Source organism: Stegodyphus dumicola, chromosome 2, assembly GCF_044657685.1.
Source record: "Stegodyphus dumicola isolate Sdum_Otavi_A_Nest chromosome 2, ASM4465768v1".
Lineage (NCBI taxonomy): Eukaryota > Metazoa > Arthropoda > Arachnida > Araneae > Eresidae > Stegodyphus > Stegodyphus dumicola.
Window position 1 is genome coordinate 238,507,043 of NC_140769.1, and position 23,316 is coordinate 238,530,358.

The 23,316-nt window shown below is 32.6% G+C and overlaps 1 protein-coding gene across 3 annotated transcripts in view; it reads left to right on the forward strand.

The window, feature by feature from the left end:
* The window catches only part of LOC118203840 (uncharacterized), a 156,065-nt gene that overhangs the window by 90,434 nt on the left and 42,315 nt on the right, over nt 1–23,316 (forward strand). For all 3 annotated transcript variants that reach the window (XM_035376128.2, XM_035376130.2, XM_035376129.2), the window contains one exon: nt 1,054–21,741. In XM_035376128.2, coding sequence (XP_035232019.2) covers nt 1,054–21,741 — 20,688 coding nt within the window. The remainder of the gene's footprint in view (nt 1–1,053; nt 21,742–23,316) is intronic.

The window sequence follows — 23,316 nt, forward strand, 5'->3', positions numbered from 1 at the left end:
GAGTTTTATTTTGCTGATTCTCGCATACATTCCATTGTTTATGTGAGAACATTGAAGTTGAAATTAAAATAAATAAAAAGAGAGAGAGAGGAACTTGCCTTATCCCCCAAAAGAGAGAGAACATAGATTAACAAAATATGTTTGTAAAATGACCAAAAACAGTTTCTAGGGTTGCTGAATGCTTGCAAGAATCAGGATTGCTGGCGGTGTTTTTTACTATATACTAGTAGAGACTAGGTAACCAATAAGTACCATCTTTTTTTTCTTTCGCGATTTTAAACACTCATAACTAAAATTGTTGGTTAAATGTCAAGGAAAGTTCTGGCTTGCATAAAATCAGCTTGTCTAAAGACACATCTTCATTTAAATAAGAAGATTGTTTACATAAGAAATTCATAATGTTTCATTTCTGAATATTCGTTAACAGTTCTTTGAATATTTATATTTTAGCCATTTTATGGATTTAAAATGTTTGTCTTAATGTTTGCAAAACAAATTTAAAATAGAGTAGCTATAAAGATATAACCTTATACTCAAGATTAATAATCTCTTAATAACTTCTCAGTTTAACTAAAGCATATTGAATGAGTCAAAATTGTAAAAAAGAGAAAATTTTGTCAATAATCACTCATCAAGAAAATAGGAAAATATTAAATTAGAAACTCTGTAGTGAATTATTTGCGAATTAGTGAAATATTACTTAAAACATTGGTTGTGTCTTTGCTGATTTAAAGGCTAGCATATCAAATGAATTCAAAATTTTAGAGAAAGAAAACTGAGAAAAAGGAAAAGATTATCTCAAATTTGAAAACTATTGCATGCCTGATGTAAATATTAATATCCATAAACTACTTTGTATTTAAAATATAGCTATTTTTGCTATTCATTAAGCTTATGCAACCAGTTTTACAATTCATGTGTGTAATTTATTTGTGTATACTATATTAAAAAGCAGTAGTAGTTTTTATATTTATCTTTTTTCTTTTGTTGTTAAATATAGGTGATATTTTTTAGATAAATTATTTAAAAATAATTTTATGCTTATTAATTTAGATTTTGGAGCTTACTGTCAGGGGAAATTTTACCCAAAAGCAGATTGCTGATGCTTTGAAAAATAATGAAGGGAATGTTGAACTTGCTTACGCAGATTTAGTTCGAGCAGCTGGTAGAAGGCACAAGTTTATTTTGAGTCCTGGACTTAGTGAAGACAGTGAAGACTTGAACTTATATAATGTAGCTGATGATGTAAGTCTGGAACATAATGTTGCAGTTTCTCCTGTAAAAACTGGCAGACTAGATATACCTGGAGAATCCAGGATGGAGAAGAAGAAATCAGATTTTCTTTCGAAATTGTCAGCTATTAGAAAAGCTCAAAGTGAAAGAAGAAAAGCTAGGGAAGAAAAGGAACTGATTCGTGAAAGTATCGTTCAAGAATATCCTATTTCTTTAGTAAGTGAAACTTCAGGCTTAAAAACAGATGAAGAGAAATCTGTAAAGTCATCAACTGAAAATCTTAAGCTGTCTCACCAAGAATCTACTGAAGATACTACTTCTAATCTTACCAGTAAAGATCACGTTGAAACTAAGGAAGTTCAGCTAGACAGACAAATGGATAATGTTTCTGAACCTGAGAAGAAAGTTGGAAATGATGATAATATTCCTGTAGATTATGATGCAAACTGGGTTGATTCACAAGGTGAGTGGATAGAAGAGTATTCTGATGAACAGTGGGATGAGGAAGGAGACAGTCAGTGGATTACACTTCAAAAGAAATATGATAAGATGGAAAAAGAGTTTGAAGCAGAAGCAATGCAGATGGCCGCTTTGTGGGAGAAAGAAGAATTGGAAGATGACGTTTTTGAAGATGATTCTAAAGAAATTTTACCTTTAACTGAAGCTGAAAAACTGCAAGCGGAAACTGATGAAAAATTTGAAAAATGGGTAAAGATTAATCTTGAGAAAAGTTTATCTGAACCTGAGGAGGATCAGGTTAGTGAAAAAATGACAGATGAAAAGATCTTAACTGAAACAAGTTTTTCAAAGAGTGTTGAGCTTGGTGAACCTCCAAGAGCTGGTTCAACTCTTCAGCACTATCGTACCGAGTTTGATTTAAGTAATCCAGAACCTGATTGGGTTGACCTTCAGACTAATTTGGAGGCTGACTTACAAATGAGCAATGCAGTTCTTGAAAGTGAATTCAAAATTAATATAAGTGAGGAAAAACTGCCATTTACTGATATAAAATCTGATGATGAAATATTAACAAAAAGATGTAGTGACATTGGATTAGATGTTTCACCTCATATGAGTGAAAATAGTGATGGTGAATGGGAGAAGGTCGATTTTGATGGGCAGGTATCTGAACTGATTGAGCAGACTACAATCAGTGTTCTTGAGCAAGGCATGAAGAAAGTAAAAATTGAGCAAGAAACTCCCGAGGAAGATATTTTAAAAGATATAAGCATAGAGCAGTCTTCTGTAAAATATATCAATAGGAAAGATGAAGATATTTTAATTGATTTTAACCAGAGGGATTTGAGTTCTGATAATATTCTTCCTGAAACAAGTGAGATTAATGATAATATATCTGCTGCTAATGAATCAACAAAAGTATCAGATTTGCCAGTAGCTTCAGTGGGTCATATAGATGTTGCTGAGAGTAAAAATCAGCAGCTTACCCATGATATTGTTGAAAAACCTAGTTCTCAGAAATCTGAACAACCAAAACCACCTGTTAGAAGAAAATCAAAAGTAAATGCTGCTACTATTGAACAAGCTTTGAAAAGTCAGCCAATAAATGATAATGAATTAAAATCAGTAGCTGATATACCACCTGCTCTTCCTGTTAAAACTAAGAACAAAGAGATAGTAGTAAGTGATCTTTATGCTGTGCCAGAAAAGCTTAAAGCTAAAGTAGAAGAAGAAAATCAAAATTTCAGCATTGAATGTATAAGTAAAGAAGCTGAACAAAAAGGTATTGTATGTGCAGAAGAATCAAAGGAAACTCTTATTCTTCCTGCACCTCAGAAACCACCAAGACTCAGTATGATTCCCTCTCTTCCATTTGAAACTAATGAAAATGAAGCTGATGGCAAATTGTCTGTGAATATGGTAGCATCCAAAGATGGATCTCCATTGACTTCAGTATCTAATGAATCTGATTCAAACTTCTTTGCTGATTCTGAATCTGATGAAGAAATCAAAGCTGTAAGGCAGAAAATTCATAAGAAATCATCTAAGTATGAAAATGATTTTGAATTCCTTGAAGAAAGTTACCCAGTTACTAAATTGCAAAAATCACGTTCTTTAGATCAAACTACTTCCACTGCTGCTAAGGAATTACTTCATAGTCCAAAAGCAGATGTATTCTCTGGTGAAGCAGAATGCATCATTAAATATCCTGAATTCAATCCTGAATTACCTATACCTGTAGGAACTCGAGGCTCTCGTATTGTTGAGCTTGACGAAGTTGTGTCACCTAAAGCATTTAGAGAGGATACTACTAGACCTTTACAGTTATTTAGATCTAGTAGTAAAGAAGCACCAACAAATGAAGCAAATATATCTACTCAGAAACTTGATTCTGAACTTATAAATGCTAAAGATAGCATGAACATGGTCTCTGATAAATTTCCTAACCATTCCTCTTTACTTTCAGGGCAAAGTCAAGAGACTGAGCTTGATTACCCACAAGTACATCCAGAAACTTATGCACCATTTGAAAGAAGTAACAATGAAACAATACCTGATAACAATGAAACAATATCCAAAACTGAAGGTTCTACTGTCAGACCACAGATAAGTGAATATTCATCTGAAAGAGGTGATTATCATATTGCCCATTTGCTTCAGCATATCGAACATCAGGGCCATGAGGAAGAGTTAATAGATGCTGCAAAACTTCAGACTGAAGAAAATGTTCAAATTGTAAAGGATGATAGAGATAAGATTGATACTTCTCAGTCTATTGATTTTGTACAAAATTATATACATCCTTCTATTAAAGAGGAAGAAGAGGAAATGGCTTTTACCGAAATGGAAGGGATGTCAGCAGCTGTTGATTATTTCTTTGGTCGCTATAATGAAGTTACTATCACGAGGCCGAAGAAAAAGACAGCTGTTAAAACCATCAAATCGACTGTTAAAGCTATGTCTTCTAGTGATATAAGTGTTGCTCCTACTCCAAAAGTTTCACCTCAGTTAGATCAGAGTTCTACAACAACAGTAAAAAGTCCAGATTCTAAAAGTGATACTTCTGTTCCAGAGTCACAAAGTTTCCAAGAAGTAACCACTGTGACAGAGAAAAAACAGCCAAGTCCTCAGGATATTTCTCAACCAAAGGAACCTACCACAGCAGAATATTTACCATTTGCTGAAGACTACTTTTTTGGATCTTACAATGAAGTAGTCATTCCAAAAAAAAGTAAGAAGAAAGGGAGCATTGTATCTTCTAAACCTAAAGCTACTCCAAGTTCTGCATTGGGGAGACCTGGCAGTTTTCAAACTGTAACGACTTCTCAGATTTCTACTGTTCCACCTATGCCAACAATTGCTCCTGATACATCAGTTTCAGAAGATATTTTTGAGCCTGCACAAGAAGTATTATTTACTAGTAGCAACCAAAGTTCTTCTGTGCCTTTAAATATGTCTGATGTTGGTCAGTTTTCAACATGTGATAGTACTCATGATGATGATGAATTTATTCTTGCTCAGAGTACTCTTCATCTTGATGATATAGGAAAGGATAAAGTGGATTCCTCTTCTAGTGATAAAAAAAGTAGCAAAATTAAGACTGTTCATTTTGAGGAAACCCAACCTCCTGTTGTTCCCCCTCCAAGGAAGAATAGGCCCCATTGTCAATTGCAATCTCAACAAAACTCTGATCTTCCAACTTCTCTGTCTTCTGCTGATGAATATTTATTTGGAAAGTATGATTTGGCTTCTCATTCAAAGCCCATGGATAAAAAAAAACTTCCATCCCATACTAAGGACTTCGAAATGAAACAAGATTGTGAACCTTCTCATTTATCCTCTGATTCCTTACCATATCCTGATGGAGAGAGCATGAGTATTGTGTCCTCTGAGATTAGAGATCAGACATCGGTTGAATTATTAAAATTAAAAGAAAATACTTTAAAACATGATAATTTGAACATAAGTGATAAAAATTTGCAATTAAATGAGTCACATTTTTCACCATATGATGATATTCAACATGATTCTTTAAGTAATAATCTAACTGAGATTTCTAGGAAGCAGAAATTTAACAATGTTACTGCAACTGAAGAGAATATTTATACTGAAGATATGTTTTCAACATGCACTTCTGATATAGAAAGTAAACCTGATATCACTTTAAATGAGAATTTCCGTTATGAAAAAACTGGAGAAATTCTTGAATCTTTTGAAGAAGAATCATCACCTGGTGTTTCATTTATCCCTGGAACTGATCTGCAAGGCAAAAGTGATGATAATTTTGAAGCTGAAAGCAAGACAGACAATTTAACTAGTGAAATTACTGAAATTCAGGAAGCTATCGAAAAACAAATAATTTCAGATATATGCCCAGGATTAACTTGTGCATATGATGATTTGGATACTTCACATGGTTTTGGATTAAATAACGAAGAAAAGTCATCATGTAAAGTAACTGAGAGAGCTCCTTTGCATCTAAGGACAGAAGTCCTTTCTGAATATGCTCCAGAAGAAAAAGTAAAAGACGTTTCTGATGTGGTTTCGTATAGTGTCAATCAGCCCAGTCAAAGTTCTGAACTACAGTCAATGATGATTGAAAATGAACCCACAGTATTTGATGAAAGAGATAATTATCCATTGCCACTTCTCTTTGATGAGCATTGTAATGAAGAGGAAAAGTTTGAATTTATAATGCATCCTGAAAGAATACCTAATGTTCGTTCTACTTGTTTTGAAACAAATATTGATGATTTAATGAATAATGGAATAAAAAATAATAAACTGAAGAACAACAAAGAGCCATTTGATTGCAGCGAACAAGAATGGAAGCTTAATGAGGAAAGAAAGAATTCTTTAAATGCTAGTTTTATTGAAAATAACACTCAAGCTTCTAATCAGACTACAGAAAATATCTCCAATAAGAAAAAGTCTTTTTTTATGGGTTGTGCTGAAACTGAAAATACTAATACTGTTATTTATGACCAGCTAAAAGAAGTAGATCAGTCATCTGATGAGATGGCATTAGAAAGTAAAGAAATATATAGCGCTGACCACATTTCTGATCTAGAAGGAGTGCAGTTAACACATATAGGAAGAAGTGAAAATGAAACATCAATTGGAAAAGTGGGTAATACTGAATCTATTTTTGAACAATCAGAAGAACCTATCCAATTATATAATAGTGAATTAATAGAAGGCAACAAGTTATTTAAGGCAGATAATGAATTTCTAGCAACTGCAAGTACTAGAAATACTTTATATGAAACTTCTTTCTCTGTAATTTCCAGTGAGGCTGACCTTTGTACTAAAGTTTCACATGATGATGATGCATCGTCTAAACAAAGTAAAGAAATAGACTTAAAATTTAATGATAAACTATCAGATGCAAGTAATGCATTAATTGAAAAACAAAAGCAAAATGTTACTGACATTTCAAATGAAGATGTTGTTAATGATGAGAATTTTAATATTACAGATTCAAATGCAAATATTATTGATTTACCAACTACTACTGTCCAGCCATCATTGGAATCATGTGCATGGTTTGTTCAAAATGACAATTCTGTAGATGTCAGAGATGCAGGAAATGGTCAAATTTATATCCCAAAAGAATGCACTGAAGAATCTTTTGATTTATCAGATGATAATTTGATAATATCAACTGATTCTTCTGTTTCTACTCAAATTGCTGTTTCATCTGATGTACATATTAAAGATCTAGAGGATGAAATCAGTTCTCAGTCTGACATTCAAAATCTGACTAGTGTTGATGCAAATCTACCACAGAATATTTCACAGGAAAGTGTAACTTTTCCACAGGCAAATCAAATTTCTAAAATTTTCCCTGAACAATTCCAAGCTAATGAATTACAATTTAAGGGGGATGGAAATTATTCTGATATTTTGACTCAGTCCATAGTTGAAGCCGAGGCAAATGCAGCGAATTTTGTTTTTGAAAGTAAAGAAGCTTCTAATACAGATATAAAATTTTCACATGAAAATTTAACAGAACACTCTGAATTAGATACTCCCAGTTGTTTACCAAATGTACCTCTCAGCTTTTCGGAGACAGAAACAAATGACTTTGTAATTACATCAGATGAAGATGTTCAATATAAAATTGAAAATATAGGTCATGTTTCCACTGATGAGGATAATGAAATATCTTGTACATCTTTAATGTCCCATTTTTATGAAGAATGGTTTGAAAATGTTTATTCCTGTAAAGAATCTCCAATTCAATATGATATCAAAACCTACTATGCAGATTACAAAGATTCCAAGTCGTCTGGATCAAATTCAAGTAATGCAAGTGAAACAGAAGATTGCTTACCTTCAAAAGTAACTGCAGATTCAGAATTATTGTCTGATAACTATGCATTACCTACAGATGAAAATGAAACTTTTCTTAAAACTGTAGAATTAGAAGATGCAATTTTTAAGCAAAATTATAGTTTAGAGCTTGAATTATCAAATGTTAGTTATAGCAAAGCAGAAGTAATAAGTAAAGGAGTAAAATCTGTCACTGAAACACAAGAAGATAATTCTGATATTGTAAAATATGAGGAGCCTAAAGATATTACAGAAGTATATTTTGATCCAATGTTTGAACCATGTGTAAATGTTAGTTGCCAAACAGTAACAGTAAATGAAAACTTGGAAAGCTCTGAATCAACCCAGGCAAATACTGAACCAAAAAATTCTGTTAGCAGTAAACCATTACATACTGAAGATATTGGTATTCAGTGTGATATGATTAATAAGGATGATAATCTTTCTGTTATCAAACGGTATTTAGAATCAATTCCAAGTAGTTTATCAATAGGAAGCCCTGCTTTTGATATTCCTTGTACACAAAATGACATCACAAATCTTGCTGATATAGCAAAGAAAGACACTTGTATAAAAGAAGTAAAAGAAATAGAAGATAGCAGTTGTGAATCTTTTGAGGATACTGATTCTGATATTTTTCTGGAATCGCATTCATCTGATGATGAAGTTACTAAAAGAAAAAGCCACTTTTTATTTGCTGATATTGATTCTGACACAGGATTTAGTTCTGGTGCTGATTCTTGCAAAAGATTTAATATGAAGCATAAACAGGATGAAAGATTACCTGTTAATAGAGAGCTGGAGCTGAATGCAGATGAAATCCAGCTAGAAATTCCAAAATCTGATTTTTCAGAAATTGTTTCAGTTCCTTACACTGAAGATAGAGACTCTGATAAAAAAGAATTGTTTGCAGATAAAATTGAGCTAGAAATTCCAAAATCTTCTGATTTTTCAGGAACTGTTTCAGTTCTTTACACTGAAGATAATGATAAAAAAGAATTGAATACAGATGAAATCCAACTAAAAATTCCAAAATCTAATTTTTCAGAAACTGTTCCTGATCCTGACATTGATGATAAAGACTCTGATGAGAAAGAATCTCCTGAAGAATCATTGTTTGATTCAACGGGACTATCTACTGATTCCAGTAAACCTCCATTTCTCAGCGCTAAGAGTTGCACTGATACAAGTGATTCAAAAGTCAAAGAAAATATAACTGGTACTCTTTCATTTTCTGCAGATATGATGGAAAGAAAAGATCATGAATTGTTACAAAATAAACATGTACCTCAAACTTCTATTTCAAAAGAAGAAACTTCACAGTTTTCTGAATTGTCTGATATCTTAAAGCCAACTGATGAAACATACAAGTTGCTTAAATCATCAGAAAACTTTAAATCAGAGGAAGAAACATTTGAGCTTTCCAAATCAACTGTAGCATCTGAACAAACTGAAGAAACATATCAGTTTTCTAAAGAATCTTCAGTTTCCAAATCAACTGTTGACACATTTTTGTTTTCTGAATCATTGAATGTAAAAACTGCAACAGTTTTGCCAACTGAATCAATGTTTCAGCCTTCTGAACTTGATGAAAGAGCAATTACACCTATTTCTATACAACGAACATCTTCTTTTGAAGATGATTTGAAATTTGTTGATGTGGAGGACAGTATTTCTGAGCAATCATCTTATAGTCTGATTGAAGAAAATATTGTGCAAACACCAACTGTAGAATATTTTTATGGTCCTTTGCCACCATCTGTTAGCATTGAACCATCTTCTCAAACATCTGAATATTTTTTTGAAACCTGCTCTGAATTAAGTGAGGAAAAAACTGAACTTTCAGAATATTCTGATCCATTTTTGCTTAGTGAAGAAACTACAGATGTTTTCATGGAATTAGAGTCAAGTTTTACTGAACTAGAGGGTGTACCAGAAAAAGAAATGGGATCCAGGGATACTGCTTCATCATCAAATATTGATGATGATAGTATCTCAGAATATTTTGTTACAGCTGGAGATCACTATTTACTGCAGGAGGAAGAATATCAGCAATCTGTTAATGAAATAGGATATTCCTCTATTGTTAATATATGTGAAACTTCCCTTACATCTGTTTCCTTAATGAAACCTGAAATATCTTCTGTAAAAAAAGAGCATCAACAATCGCCTGTAATTTCTGATGCTTTAAGAGAAGTTTCTTCTGAAAATATTGAATTTACTTTGGGCTATTCTGAATCGTCTGCGGTTTATTCTAAGGAAAATGAATTTGATAAGCCAACCAATGAAAGTATAGATTTAGTTTCAGCTGATAATGTAAAAATAAGTATTGAAAATCAAGCAAGTATTTCATCCAAGCCTGAGAATGAGGAAAATTCGAAGCATGGTTTAAAAAATGAAAATATTTCAGAAAGCTTTATCTCAAGTGATGAATCTGACATCAGTGTAGCTGAATTTGTTAAATCTTTCTCAGGTGATAAGGAAGGGAGTGCCTTAAAGACTCTTGCTGAGAAAGAACCATCAGAATGTTGTTTGGACTCAGTAGAATATTCTTTAAAATCTCTTTCTTCCAGCAAAGAATCTGATTATCTATCTTTTTCTGACATTACTGAAACTTTTGAAATATCAGACACTGAAGAAAGTATTTTATCTGAAAGTGTATCTGAATATTATCCAGCATCTGAAAATGGTTCTGAAGCAAATAAAATATCTGTTAGAGAATTAAGCAATTCCAAATGTAAAAGTTCAGAAATACCCGAAACTGCTGAGCATTCTGATATAAAAGAGTCTGATCCTCTAAAGGAAAGCTCAACTTTTGAATTACCTCATGTTCCATCAGATGTAGTGCGATATTTATATTATGATGATTCAATATCTTTCAGTGAAAAACAGAGTGATTCTGTTCAGACTGAAAATGACAGGCCTGATACACCTATTCAAGAAATTGATTTCAATACAAATGCGGCAGGAGTTATTTCAGATAAAGAGGAAAATTTGCCTGAAGTTGCTGATTTAATAGCAACTGCTAAAGAAGAAATTTTATCTGATGCTGTCCATTTAACTACTTCATGTGAAGATAAAAATTTACTTGAAACCAGTAAGGCACCTAGAGAATTTGAAGATCCAAAAGTACAGACTGAATTCAAAACTGCTAGTTTAGATTCCACATTAAGTAAGTTTTCAGTGCAAGAAATTGAGTCAGATACTGCTTTTTCTGCTGAGGATGATAATTTTGTTTCCATTCATTCATCCAATAAATCAGAATGTTCTGAGAAGTTTTTTGAAGTAAATGCCTCATTTTCTCATAATGAACTTGAAAAAGTTCTGAAAAATGATCAAAGAGGAGAATGTTTGACCATGACCACAGAGGACAGCAGTTTACCTTGTATTCCTGCCTTTATTCTTAACCAGGATCCAAATAAAGAGGCTATCATTAAACCCGATGTGGATGAAGTAACCGATATTTCAACACATTTCACTATGACAGATGATTCTGATAAATTTTCTGACATTGAAAATGATAATTCTCTGAATATTTCAGATGATGAATGTTTTCCAGATATACAGTCTTCAGAACTTGAAACTTTGCAGCTGAAACAAGTAGTGTATGGAAGAGAAAATGATATTGCCTTGCAGAACATTGAAAATTTAAATAATCTGAAAGAAACTATTAAATTAGATTCCGTTTCTTGTGCATATAATGAAATTCATGCTGATTCAAAATCTATCTCTGCCATTCAAGACCAAGCTATGAAGAACATTGAACCAGTTTTAGTTAGAGATGAAAATGGAAATGTTACTGAAGTTATGCCTGCATATTTTTTGGATGAAACAGCAGCATTTGTTTCTCACATTAATCTTGAACCTGCTTCTGTCACTGAAAAACCTTTGGCTTCAAGTCAAGTTATTGCTGTGCCAGAACTGAAACGAATAGAATCTTTGAATTCAGAAATTTGTTCAACTTCTCTAGATACATCTAGTGAGGAGCTCTTACATTCATGTGATGCTGCTCAGGCAATTGAAAAGTATAACATATGTCTGGATATTGAGTTAGATCAGTCTAACACAAGTAGTATTTCAGAATTGAAATTTATTTCATGCAAAGATGAAGAAACTGAATTTTATATAGAAAGTGAACACAATTTTTATAACTTCACAGATGCAGCTTCAACAGAAGAAAATGCTGTGTTTGAAGAAAAGGTGAGTGAAACATGTGTTGTTGAAGAACAAATACTTTTCCAGTTTTCTGAAACAAAGCAAGAATATTCTGAATCAGAAAAAGATTTAAATGTTAGTTTGAAAACTGCAAGTGTGTGTGGTATGAAAGAAGAAACAGTTGAAGTAAGAAAAGCTGAAAATACTGAAATGAAAGTTCATGGGTCTAAATGCAGTGGAGAAGTTATGACTGATTCTACTAACAACGAGTTTAAAATTGAAGAAATCAAAGAGAATATTGCAGTGCCTGTTGAAACTGAAAGTATTGAAACTTTTAATGTTAAAGAGATCATTTCATCTGGTATAATAGTGGGTGAGGTAAGTGAACAGAATATTTTAGGACAACAGAACATCCAACAAAATATTCCAATTACAATAGAAAATGAGCAAGAAAAGGAGACCATTATTCCATTGCTAACCTCCCTAGTTGTTGAGAGTGCTGAAATGTCAATTTCAAGCTATGAGACTGCTTCAGAAATATCATCAAACTCTGTATCTACTGTTGCTGATTTAAGTAGTATGGGAATTGATTTGGAAAGAAAAGAAGAGGAAATAAAAAGTGCAAACATAAAGACAGATATAGACAGTTTTGAAGATGCTGTTGAAGGTAGTGTATCACAGACAGCAATTGGTTCAGAAAGCTCATATCCAGAACTTGTCAAAGCAGACCTAACTAATGAGGTAATTATATGTGAAACTGAGGTTGAGTTATGTCATAGTCATGTTAAATCAATGGAACAAGAATTTTTAACAAAAACCATACCTTCTGAATCTGAAAATTGTGATTCTAATCTAACAGCAAAAGTGGAAGATGCTATAATTCATCAAAAAGATTGTAAACCCAAAATACCAATTAGGGATGTTTCTTTTATATCTAATGAGGAAACTTCAAAAGAAGATACAGGTAATTTGAAATCTATTGTATCAAATTCTTATTTGGTAACACCTGAACCACAACAAGAGATAAAGGTTGAACCTCTTGATGAAGATTTAAAAAAAATTAATACAGGAGTCAATAGTGAAGTAAAATTAGTTATTGAATCTACATCAGTTGGCAGTGTTATTGAATATAGTTCTGAAAAACAGCAAGGGCTTGTTTATGAAAAATCTTCTGATGAAACATTTACTTGTCAAGGTGATTCAAAGACAGAATTTACTGTTAACAAATGCCTGCAAAATACTTTCAAGGAGAATGAAATAAACAAATTACCTAATACTGATCCCATTGGAGCTACATGTCAGCATGTAGTCCAGATTTCTGAAGCAATGAAAACGGATGTTGTGTGTAGTAAAACTCAGGATGAAATAATAGTAAGTGAATTACAAAATGATCTTCCAAAAATTGCATCATTTTCTGAGGCTCAAATTTCTGTTGCTGAACCCACAAAAACTATGCCTGTAGTTTCTACTGATTCTTTAGTTGATTTTACATTGCAAAAGATTAATATTGTTGAACCCTCTGGCATTTCTTCATCAGAAAAAACAGAACAGGGAACTTCTGATTCCTGTGAAATTGCTGCAAAATCTGTGTTGGGGAATGGTAATAAAAGCATTTTGCCGAAGTGTAACACAGAAGAGACTGAAATAGAGTGTAAAAGCATTGAAGAACATCGTGAAAAAAGTCTTATTTTCCATAAAGATCAGATTCCCATGGTTGCTAAAACTGAAGTTTCTGAACAAAATTTGACTGTGAAAGAAACTGAAATTGTGCAGTATATTAAGGAATCTTTCATTGGGGGCACTGAGCCTGCAAAATTAGATCAACCTCACACAATAGATTTTGAAAATTTAGTAGGCTCTACAGATGAAGATAATCTATTATCAGAAAAATGTGAACCGGGAATTTCCTTTGATAAATTAAGTCAAATAAAGGATGCATCCTTAAATCATACACACAGTATACAGGAGTTAAATAAGAAAAGATCAGAATTGCTTGAATGTCATGAATATGCCAAGTCTGTAGAACTTCATTTAGTTGATTTTAAATCTTCTGAAGGTCGGGAAAGTCTACATGTTGTTCCACCTTGCAGCCCTTTTGAAGAACTTCAGTCAAAGCCTTCTGAAATAAATAAAACCTCAGCCAGAAAAGATGAATTTCAAGATCCTGTAGAAGTGGATAAGAGAAGAGAATCAGATGATGCTAAGAATGATAGATATAAAAATGAATACATGCCTATGCATGAAAGTATTCCAGAAACATCTGAATCAGATTCAGTAGTTGATTTAAAATTTTATGAAGGCCTAGAAACCTTGAATGCTATTTCACCTTGCAGTCCAACTGAAGAGCTCCTATCAAATCCTTCTAAAACAGACTCCTTAGTTAGGGAAGCTGAATGTAAAGATTCTGGGGAACTAGATACAAAGACTGAATCAGGTGATTTTGAGATTGGAGATATTCCACCTTGCAGCCCAACTGAAGAACTTCAGTCAGATCTTTCTAAAACAGATTCCTTAATTAGAGAAGCAGATTTTTCAGCTAGGAATGTTGAATTTAAACATTCTGGGAAACAGTATAAAAAGAATGAATTGGGTGATTTTGAGAACTGTCCTCTTCCATCTTGCAGCCCAATTGAAGAGCTTCAATTATATCCTTCCAAAAAAGATTCCTTAATTAGAGATATTGAATTTAAAGATTCTGGTGAACTAGATAAAAAAATTGAATCGGGAGATTTTGAGACTGGTTTTCTCTTATCTTATAGTCCAGCTGGAGAACTCCAATCAGATCCTTTAAAAACAGATTCTTCAGTTAGGGATGCTGAATTTAAAGATTCTGGACAACTGATTAAAAAGGTTGAATCAATTGATTTTGAGATTACTGCTATTTCTCCTTGCAGCCCAGTTGAACTGCAATCAGATGTTTCCAAAATAGATTCTTTACTAAGGGAAGCTGAATTCAAAGATTCTGGGGAACTGGATAAAAATATTGAATCAGGTGATTTTGCAATTAATGTTCTTCCAGCTTGCAGCCTAACTGAAGAACTCCAATTGGATTCTTCCCAAACAGATTCCTCAGTTAGGAAAACACACTCTTCATTTAGGGAAGATAACTTTAAAGATTCTGGGGAACTAAGTAAAAAGATTGAATCAGGCAATTTTGAAATGAATGCTCTTCCTCCTTGCAAATCACCTGAAGAACTCCAATCAGATCTTTCCAAAACAGATTCCTCTGTTAGAGAAGCTGAAATTAAAGATTCTGGGATACTGGATAAAAAGATTGAATCAGGCAATTTTGAGATTGATGGATACAAAAAAGAATGCATTTTTGTACATGAAAGTCATGAAACATCTGAACCAGATTCAGTAGTTGATTTTAAATTTTCTGAAATTCGTAAAAGTGAATATTCTGTCTCACCTTGTACCTTATCTGAAGAACTGATATTAAATCCTTCCAAAATAGATGAATTAATTAAAGAGGTTGAGTTTAAAGATTCTGTGAAACTGGATAAAAAGATTAAATTAGGTGATGTTGAGAGTGATGGGTACAAAAAAGAATGCATTTGTATGCTTGAAAATACTCCAGAAACAGCTGAATCAGATTCCATAGTTGATTTTAAATTTTCTGAGGTTCCTGAAAGCATCGATGTTCTTCCATTTTGCAGCCTATTTGAAAACCTCCAACCAGATTCTTTCAAAACAGATGAAATCTCTGTCAGAGAAGCTGAATTTAAAGATTCCATGGAACTGGTAAGAAAGACATCAAGTGATCTTGGGATTGACAGATATAAAAATGAATGTATTTCTGGGCATGATGATCCCACAAAATCATCTGGATTAGATTTGCTAGTGGATTTTAAATTTTCTGAAGTTATTGAAAGCACATGTATTGTTTCACCTTGTAGCTCAGCTAAAGAGTTCAAGTTGGATCCTTCTAAAACTGATGAAACCTCAGTTAGAGAAATTGAGCTTAAAGATTCTGAGAAAGTAGATACAAAGTTTGAATCAGATAATGTTGAGATTGATGCATATAGAAATGAATGCGTTTCTATGCCAGATATACCTGAATCAGATTCAGTAGTTGATTTCAAATTCTCTGAAGTAATTGAACGCACAGATGTTACTTCAGTCTGTAGGCTATCTGAAGAACTCAAATTAAATCCTTCTAAAATGGATGAAACCTCTATTAAAGAAACTGAGTTTAAAGAGTCTGCAAAAGTGGGCAAAAGGTCTGAATCAGGTGCTGTTGATGTTGATAAAAAAGAATACGTTCCTATGCCTGAAAGCCCTCCAAAATCATCTGAAGTAGATTCCATAGTTGATTTTAAATTTTCTGATGTCCTGATAAGCACTGATGGTGTTCCATCTTGTAGTCTGTCTAAAAAACTTCAATCAGATCATTCCAAAATAGATGAGACCTCAGTTAATGAGACTAAATTTAATGATTTTTTGAAACTGAATAAAGAAAGTGAAACAGATGATGTTGAGCTTGATGGATCTAAAAAAGAAGGCATCCTCATGCATGAAACTCCTCCAAATTCATCTGAGTCAGATTTAATAGCTGATTTTAAATTTTCATCATTTTTTGAGGAATCGGTCTCCTATAAACCTGACGTTTCAGTGTCTGTAACTCTTATATCTCGTGAACTGAATTTATCCGAAGTTCACAATGAAGAAATGAAAGTTATATTAGCAGAAACAGATGATCCTAGCTGCAAGGGAATTGTGGAAGTTGATACCAATAGAAATACCCTAAGTAAGGAAATAGTTGTATGTAGTGATTCCATGAAAATCCTTACTATGGTTGAAGGTGGTATATCTGACGAATATCAAAACATTGATGCTTCTGTTGAGAAAACAGAAGATGTTTGCAGTACTGATGAAGAAGCCAATTATTTGAGTAATGGAATACTTTTGGATTCTTATTTCATTGCTAGTTTTGTCTTGGAGACAGAAAATCAGACATCAGACTTCTGTACAGTTTCTGATGATATTGGTAGCTCAGTAGATGATTTTACTGATGTCCCTTCTCATTTAACTTTGACAGAAGATTCTGACAGATGGTCAGATGTTGAAGCAGATTTATCAGCAAGTGATAAGGAACTTGTAAAAGATATATCTGAGTATAATCTAGAGCAAAATGATATAAATAAAAGTTCTGTACCAGATGAAATAAATTTAACTTACGAATTACAATCAAAATTCCAGGGAAAATATGTTGAGATTGCTGAAGATGAAAATGAGAGCTGTAAGACAAAAGTTATTGAAACTGAGTGTATCATACCATCAGAACAAAGTGAAGCTGACTATTCATCAATGGAAAGCACACTAAACTTTCCTTTAGGAAGAAAATTTCAACAAAATGTGGTTAGTGATAAAGTAATTGAAAGTAGAATGGATGGTAAAGCTCATCTTGATTCAGGAGTCCTTCCTGCTGAAATTTCAACTGATAATGTGAATGCATCAAGAAAATTAACTGAACGAACGTCTGACATATTGCAGATTTTTGATTCTGAGACTTCTGTGGTTGCAGATCCTGGAGAAAATGTTAATGTTTGTCAAGGAAATCAGAAAGAGAGTGAAAAAGAACTTAATTATAATCAAGATATTTCATCATCATTTTACAGAGAAGAAAAAGCATATGAAAAGGAATTTACTGATCTAAGTTCACACAACTTTGTAAAAGATTTGCAGGAAACACTTGATGCTGTTTTTACAGGAAAGACATTTGTGGATGAAGCCATTTCAGATAATTCGGCTGTGGAAGGTACCTGTGTTGAAAACAGTGAGATCCTTTTAAAAGAAGACATTGAAAAAAATCAGCTGAAATATACAGAAAAAATGAAGGCAGATCCTGCCTTACTTATAAAAGCTGATACAACTAAACTGCATGGAACTCGTATTGCTTCTGAATTAACTCATCTTGTTGAAGAAACATTGACTTCAGGAGTAATAACTGAAAGAACTGTTGAAAATTTTGAATCTAGTGATAAGCAGGTGAATTTTCTGCCTATATGTTCAGAATCAAGTGGTTTGAGTAACATTGAAATTGAACCCTTTCATGAAACAAGTATTTCTACTACTGTTGCATCTAGTGATGATTTTACTGACATGCCATCCCAGCATATTCTTACAGAAGAGTCTGAACAATGGTCTGATGTTGAGAGCGATATTTATGTGGATGATCTAGAGAAAGATATAAAAAGAGAGAGCTTGGAAACTAAACTGCATTTTGAAGAAAATCAAAGCAAGGTACAGGTTTCAGATGACAGTATTATACAAACTGATCATACTTGTCAATCAAATACTATAGTTTCACATCAGACACATGAAATACTTCAACAGGATGAAGTTATAATTTTAAATCAAATGTTGCAAGATGTGACAAATGTAGAAACATCTAAGATGGATTCTTTTGATGAACAAAGCTTTATTGGAACTGTTCAAACAGAACATTCTGAGGAAGGAGTTTCAGATTACTTAAGATCTGAGCAAATATTTATTAGCACTTCTGCTCAAGATTTATCACATTCAGCAGTGCTTGTTGACACTTCATTGGATGGGAAACTCTTGGAACATTTTGCTGATATAAAATCCTTAAATGAACAATTATCAGTTGCTGAACCATTCATACCACCTAATACTGAGATTATTGTGCCCCAAAAGCAAGAAGCAGTTGATGTATCTTCTTTAGAAAAAACTGATAATTCTGATTATTGGTTAGAAGCTGATACAGATTATTCCATTTCTGAATTTGGAGAGGATTCAGTATCTGATAAACAAAATTACAATCAAGTTTTTGCTGAAACAGCATTAGATGACAAATGTGAAATCATCACTCCTGGCATAGAGGCTTCTTCTGTAACTGCATTTATCTCTGTGACAGATACATCTATTTCATCTTTTTATACTGATCCAGAAAATTCTGACCAAGTTAGTGATACTTGTGCTGATATATCACTACAGGGAGCTACCACAGAAAATTCTGATCGAGTGTCAGATATAGAAATTGATGATATATTACACAATCAAATTCAACCAACTGGAAGGGAGCATGAAGATATGGACCAAATCCAATTAACAGCAACTTTATATCACATAGCTGAAGAATCCAAAATACCTTCTGAAGTTCATGACAAATCAGCCAAATCATCTGAGCCTAAATTAAAATTTACAGAGAGTATTTCACTCCCAACTCATGTATGTGACACATCCGATTTGACTTCTGCAAACTTAGCAATATCTAGCAGTGAAAATGATGGTAAATTTAGTGATATCCGACAAATATCAGATTTAACTACAAATACTTCAAGTTTAAGAATCTCTGATGATGAATTAACGAATGTTACACCATTAGATGTTGAAGAATCAGATAAGTTTTCTGATAAATCTGATAATACATCTCTGGGTGAAATTGAGAGTGAAATATTTTCTTTAAAATGCCATGCTATTCATGAAATAGGTGAATCACATTCAATTAGGGATACTCTGTCTCATGATATTCCATCTTTATCAGACAAGGATAATGATACATCAGATGGTGATGGTGTCGAAAAACTTGATCTTATGCCTGAAATTCCTTCTGATTGTAGAGATATTCCTAGTGATATTAAATCCATTAATGATGAGCATACATCATCTGAGTCTATACAAGGAGTAAGAACAGAAACGTCTCATGATGAATTTACTGACATTTCTTCAGTTTCTTTAAAAGAAGAGACATCAAATGAAGAATATGCTGATGTACACTCTTTCATCATTACAGAAAAAACATCTGATTTGATAGATAACTTAGCTGAAGACAAGCCAGAATGCCTATCTGATGATCATCATGAAGCATCAGTATCTCATGATACTTTCTCTGATGTTCTTACGCATTTAAGTACAAGTGAAATACCTCAATCTGTGTGCTTCTTGGAAAGAGAAGAAGAAAGTAAAGAGTTAGATGAAAGTGAAATATCTGAACTCTATGATGAATTTGCTGAAATTCCTTCACAGACTGGTGTACGTATGGTATTTGATAGGACTGTATGTGATGTACAAAGTAATTACAGAAAAAGTGAGATTGAATTTAGAAAAGAAATGGAAACTCATGAATGTGTAGTGACTTACCAATCAGAAACTGATGAATTATCCCCTAATGATTTATCAAACAAAACTCATTCTGAAACGGGATATTTAGCAAATGAAGGGGAATATTTTCCTGATGAACAGGAGTTTGACGAAAATATAGAAAGCAATGAAATATATCAAGATGAGCTGTATGTACTTGAAAATGAGCGTTTTGAAATTAGTGAAGATGAGTTTATTTATCCTTTACAGTATGATGACTGGGTTGAACGAAGTTTTGATTTAAAAGAATATGGTATTGAAGCTGCTCTTTCAGAATGTGAATCTGATGTTCATGGATTTGGTGTACATGGTGAATATGATGATGAAGATATACAAAGAGCAATTGATCTCAACATTACTAACTTTGAAGAAGAGGGCCCCACTGAAGAAGTGCCTTTTAGTACTGATAGTTTTAAAACTCTATCCACTGATGTATCACCTCATTTAAAAATTACTGACAAAGAACAGGATAGTTGGTCTACAGCTGATGCTCCATCTATTGAGGAAGAAGATTTATCTGAGCATGATGATTTGTTATTAAAAATAGATAAACTTCTATCTGAAGATTTTACATTTGATGAATACCACAAAAGATATGATGAGTTTTTGGAAGAAAAAATTGAAGTGGATGTTCAGGAGAAGCAGGAATCCTTTTCTGGATCTGAAATATTTGAGAAAAATGGAAAATTTTCCCCACAATCTCTAACTACTAATGTTAATAAAATTAATTTGAAGGATTCTTTATTGCAACACACTTCATCTTTAAAAGATTCAGATGAAGCTGATATAGAAAAAAGATTAAGAACTGAGTTGGATTCTGAATTACAAGGATCCATCTGTGAAAGGGAAATATCTGACAGTTTCACTAAAGTACAGATAACCAAATATGATGTAGACCAGACTAAAATTATGACTGAAAATACAACTGCTTCCGAGACAGATATTTCAAATGCTGATCAGATTAAAAGTATTTTACCAAATGATGTTTCGAATACATCTCAGAAATTGGTTCAAAACGATGTAGAACAGCAAGCTTCTGGTCCAGTATCAGAAACTTCTGGAGAAACAAAACTGGCTTCAGAGCAAGAGTCTATACAAGTTGTTAAAACAAATATTAGCACTCCAGTAGATGAAAATATTAGTGATGCAGAAAAGAAAGATATATTATCTTTTGAAACTACAACTGCACATTTGTCTTCAGATCAACCAGCTGCTCTTCATAAGGGTGTAGCAGAAACTAAACATGACATTCCATTTGAAAAATCTGATTCTTTTGCAGATAAAGCTCAAAAATCTCTTAACCAAAAAGCTGCAGATTATTTTAATTCATCTTCAAAGAAAAATTCTTTGAAACAGGAAGAGGAAATGAAACATGGCATTCCATCTAGAACTGAAGTTTCCACTGAATGGGCCGAAGATTCTGATAAAGCATTAAAAGTGTCTGAGATAAATTTGCCAGAGGCCAAAACTATGGTATTAAAGGAAGTACATGAAAAAGAAATGAATTCATCAGATTATAAACCTCACATTCCAAGTAAAACTAAACGTAAACTCAAATCACTAGAGACTACAACAGAAGTGTTTAAGGATGGGGAACAAAGCGATAAAAGGCCAGCTCTTCCTCCCAAAAAGTCAAAACGTAGTTCATCTCTGCATTCATCATCCAGTGCAGAAAGTTTATCCTCATCATCTGAGTCTCTGTCTTCATTTGAATCTGCTGCATCCAAGATATCTGATAAAATGGATATATCTGAAGACATAAAGATTATCACTGAAGTACCTCCAGATATTCCAGCTAAAAAATCAAAATCATTTTCTTCTAGGAGAAAAAGTGAAGAAAGTGATGACAGTTCCTTATCATTATCATCATCATCATCCTTTAGCTACAGGGGGAGGAAAAAGGCTGAACAAACTGAATGGGGTGATCTCAGCAAGAAAAGGCCATCTATAGATGTAAGTATATATTTTAGTTATTTAGTATTATTTTAGATTCTTAAATTTTCAATATACAAAATTATTTTATTTTCTTGCAATTCTTCCCCCTCTCAAAAAAAAAAAAGGGAAATTGAACGACGATTTTTTTTCTTTTCAAAATTGTGATAAAACTGATGTCTGTCAGAGTAGATGATGTCTGGCATCTACTCTTATTAATAAAATTAATAAGAGTATATGATCTTTTATATAATGAATTAAACAGATGATTTTTAATGCTGTCTTCAACATTAATGTGAAGTGTGTTCTAAATGTGTTGTATTGCACAAAAGCTTTTCTTCATGTGGGTAAATGTAGATATGTAGATTTTTGGCTCCAAAGCAAATAAGTGTACTTAGCTGTATCCCTGTTCTCTAGATTATTTTCAGTGTAATTTTCTGTTCTGCAACTTAATGGAAAAATTTTTTTGGCATTAAAGATATGAAAAGAATCTGATATCTGCTTTTAAAATCATGCCAAAACACAAGCTTTTACCAGCCTGTCTTTTATTACCATATCAGGCCACCACATTGATGCAGGAGATTATATTTTGATAAATTTCAGTGTAATTTTTATGACTTTTCTATTTATAAGAAAAACGCATTTATTGTAATCTTTATTTAACTGCCATGCTCTGTATATTTCCGTGAATTTTCTCTCACTTAATTCAGTTTCACAAAAGTAAAAAAGGGAAAGTTATATATGTCTTTGTAATATACTCTGTTACAATAGTAACATTACTTTGCTAGTGGCTCAGTTATTTTTCCCCTCATTATTATTGTTATTAAAAGTAACTCACATCTATGAAAAAGATTTCATGATTTTTTTAAATTCTAGCAATATACTTCTACTTTAAAATTTATTTTGCATGCCTGTACATTAAATAAAAGCATTGCTTATTCTGAGCAGAAGCTCGTGAACCGGTTGTGATCAGAAATAGGCAAAGTTGATATGAAACTGCTCTGAGTTTGATCAATTTTGGCTAACTTTGAAGGAGGAGAAAATAAATTTTCAGTCTTGCAATTTTTGGACCATTTATATTCTTGTTGTAACAAAACATTATTAATGTTTGACTGTTATAAATTTCATTTGGTAGAAAAAGCCAAGCAATGAAGTAGTATTAATAAGTTAAATAATAAATCTTGGAGTATTTTGTTTTTATATTTTATCACATTTAGGGGTTTTAATATTTGAGTACTTGAATAAAAATGTAACATTAATCAATAGTAATGATAAGAACAAAAATGATAATTTCTCATTTCTACACAGCCAGTGTTCTTTTGTCTGTGCTTCTAACATATGCATCTGCAGAATCCAATTTTAAATATTGTATTTCAGTAATGTAATTAAAAAACAGCTGTAAGTGATTACCAAATGAAATAATTTTTTAAAAAATAAACAATTAACTCATATGGCTCTTTCAAATTATTGATGACAGAAATTTTTATATAAATTTTTTCTGCATTCAGAATTTCAGTCAGCTTGAAAACTTTAAGCTGTTTCTAAAGCATGTAGCTTAAAGTATTCTATGAAAAAAATTTATTTAATTCTCTGTGT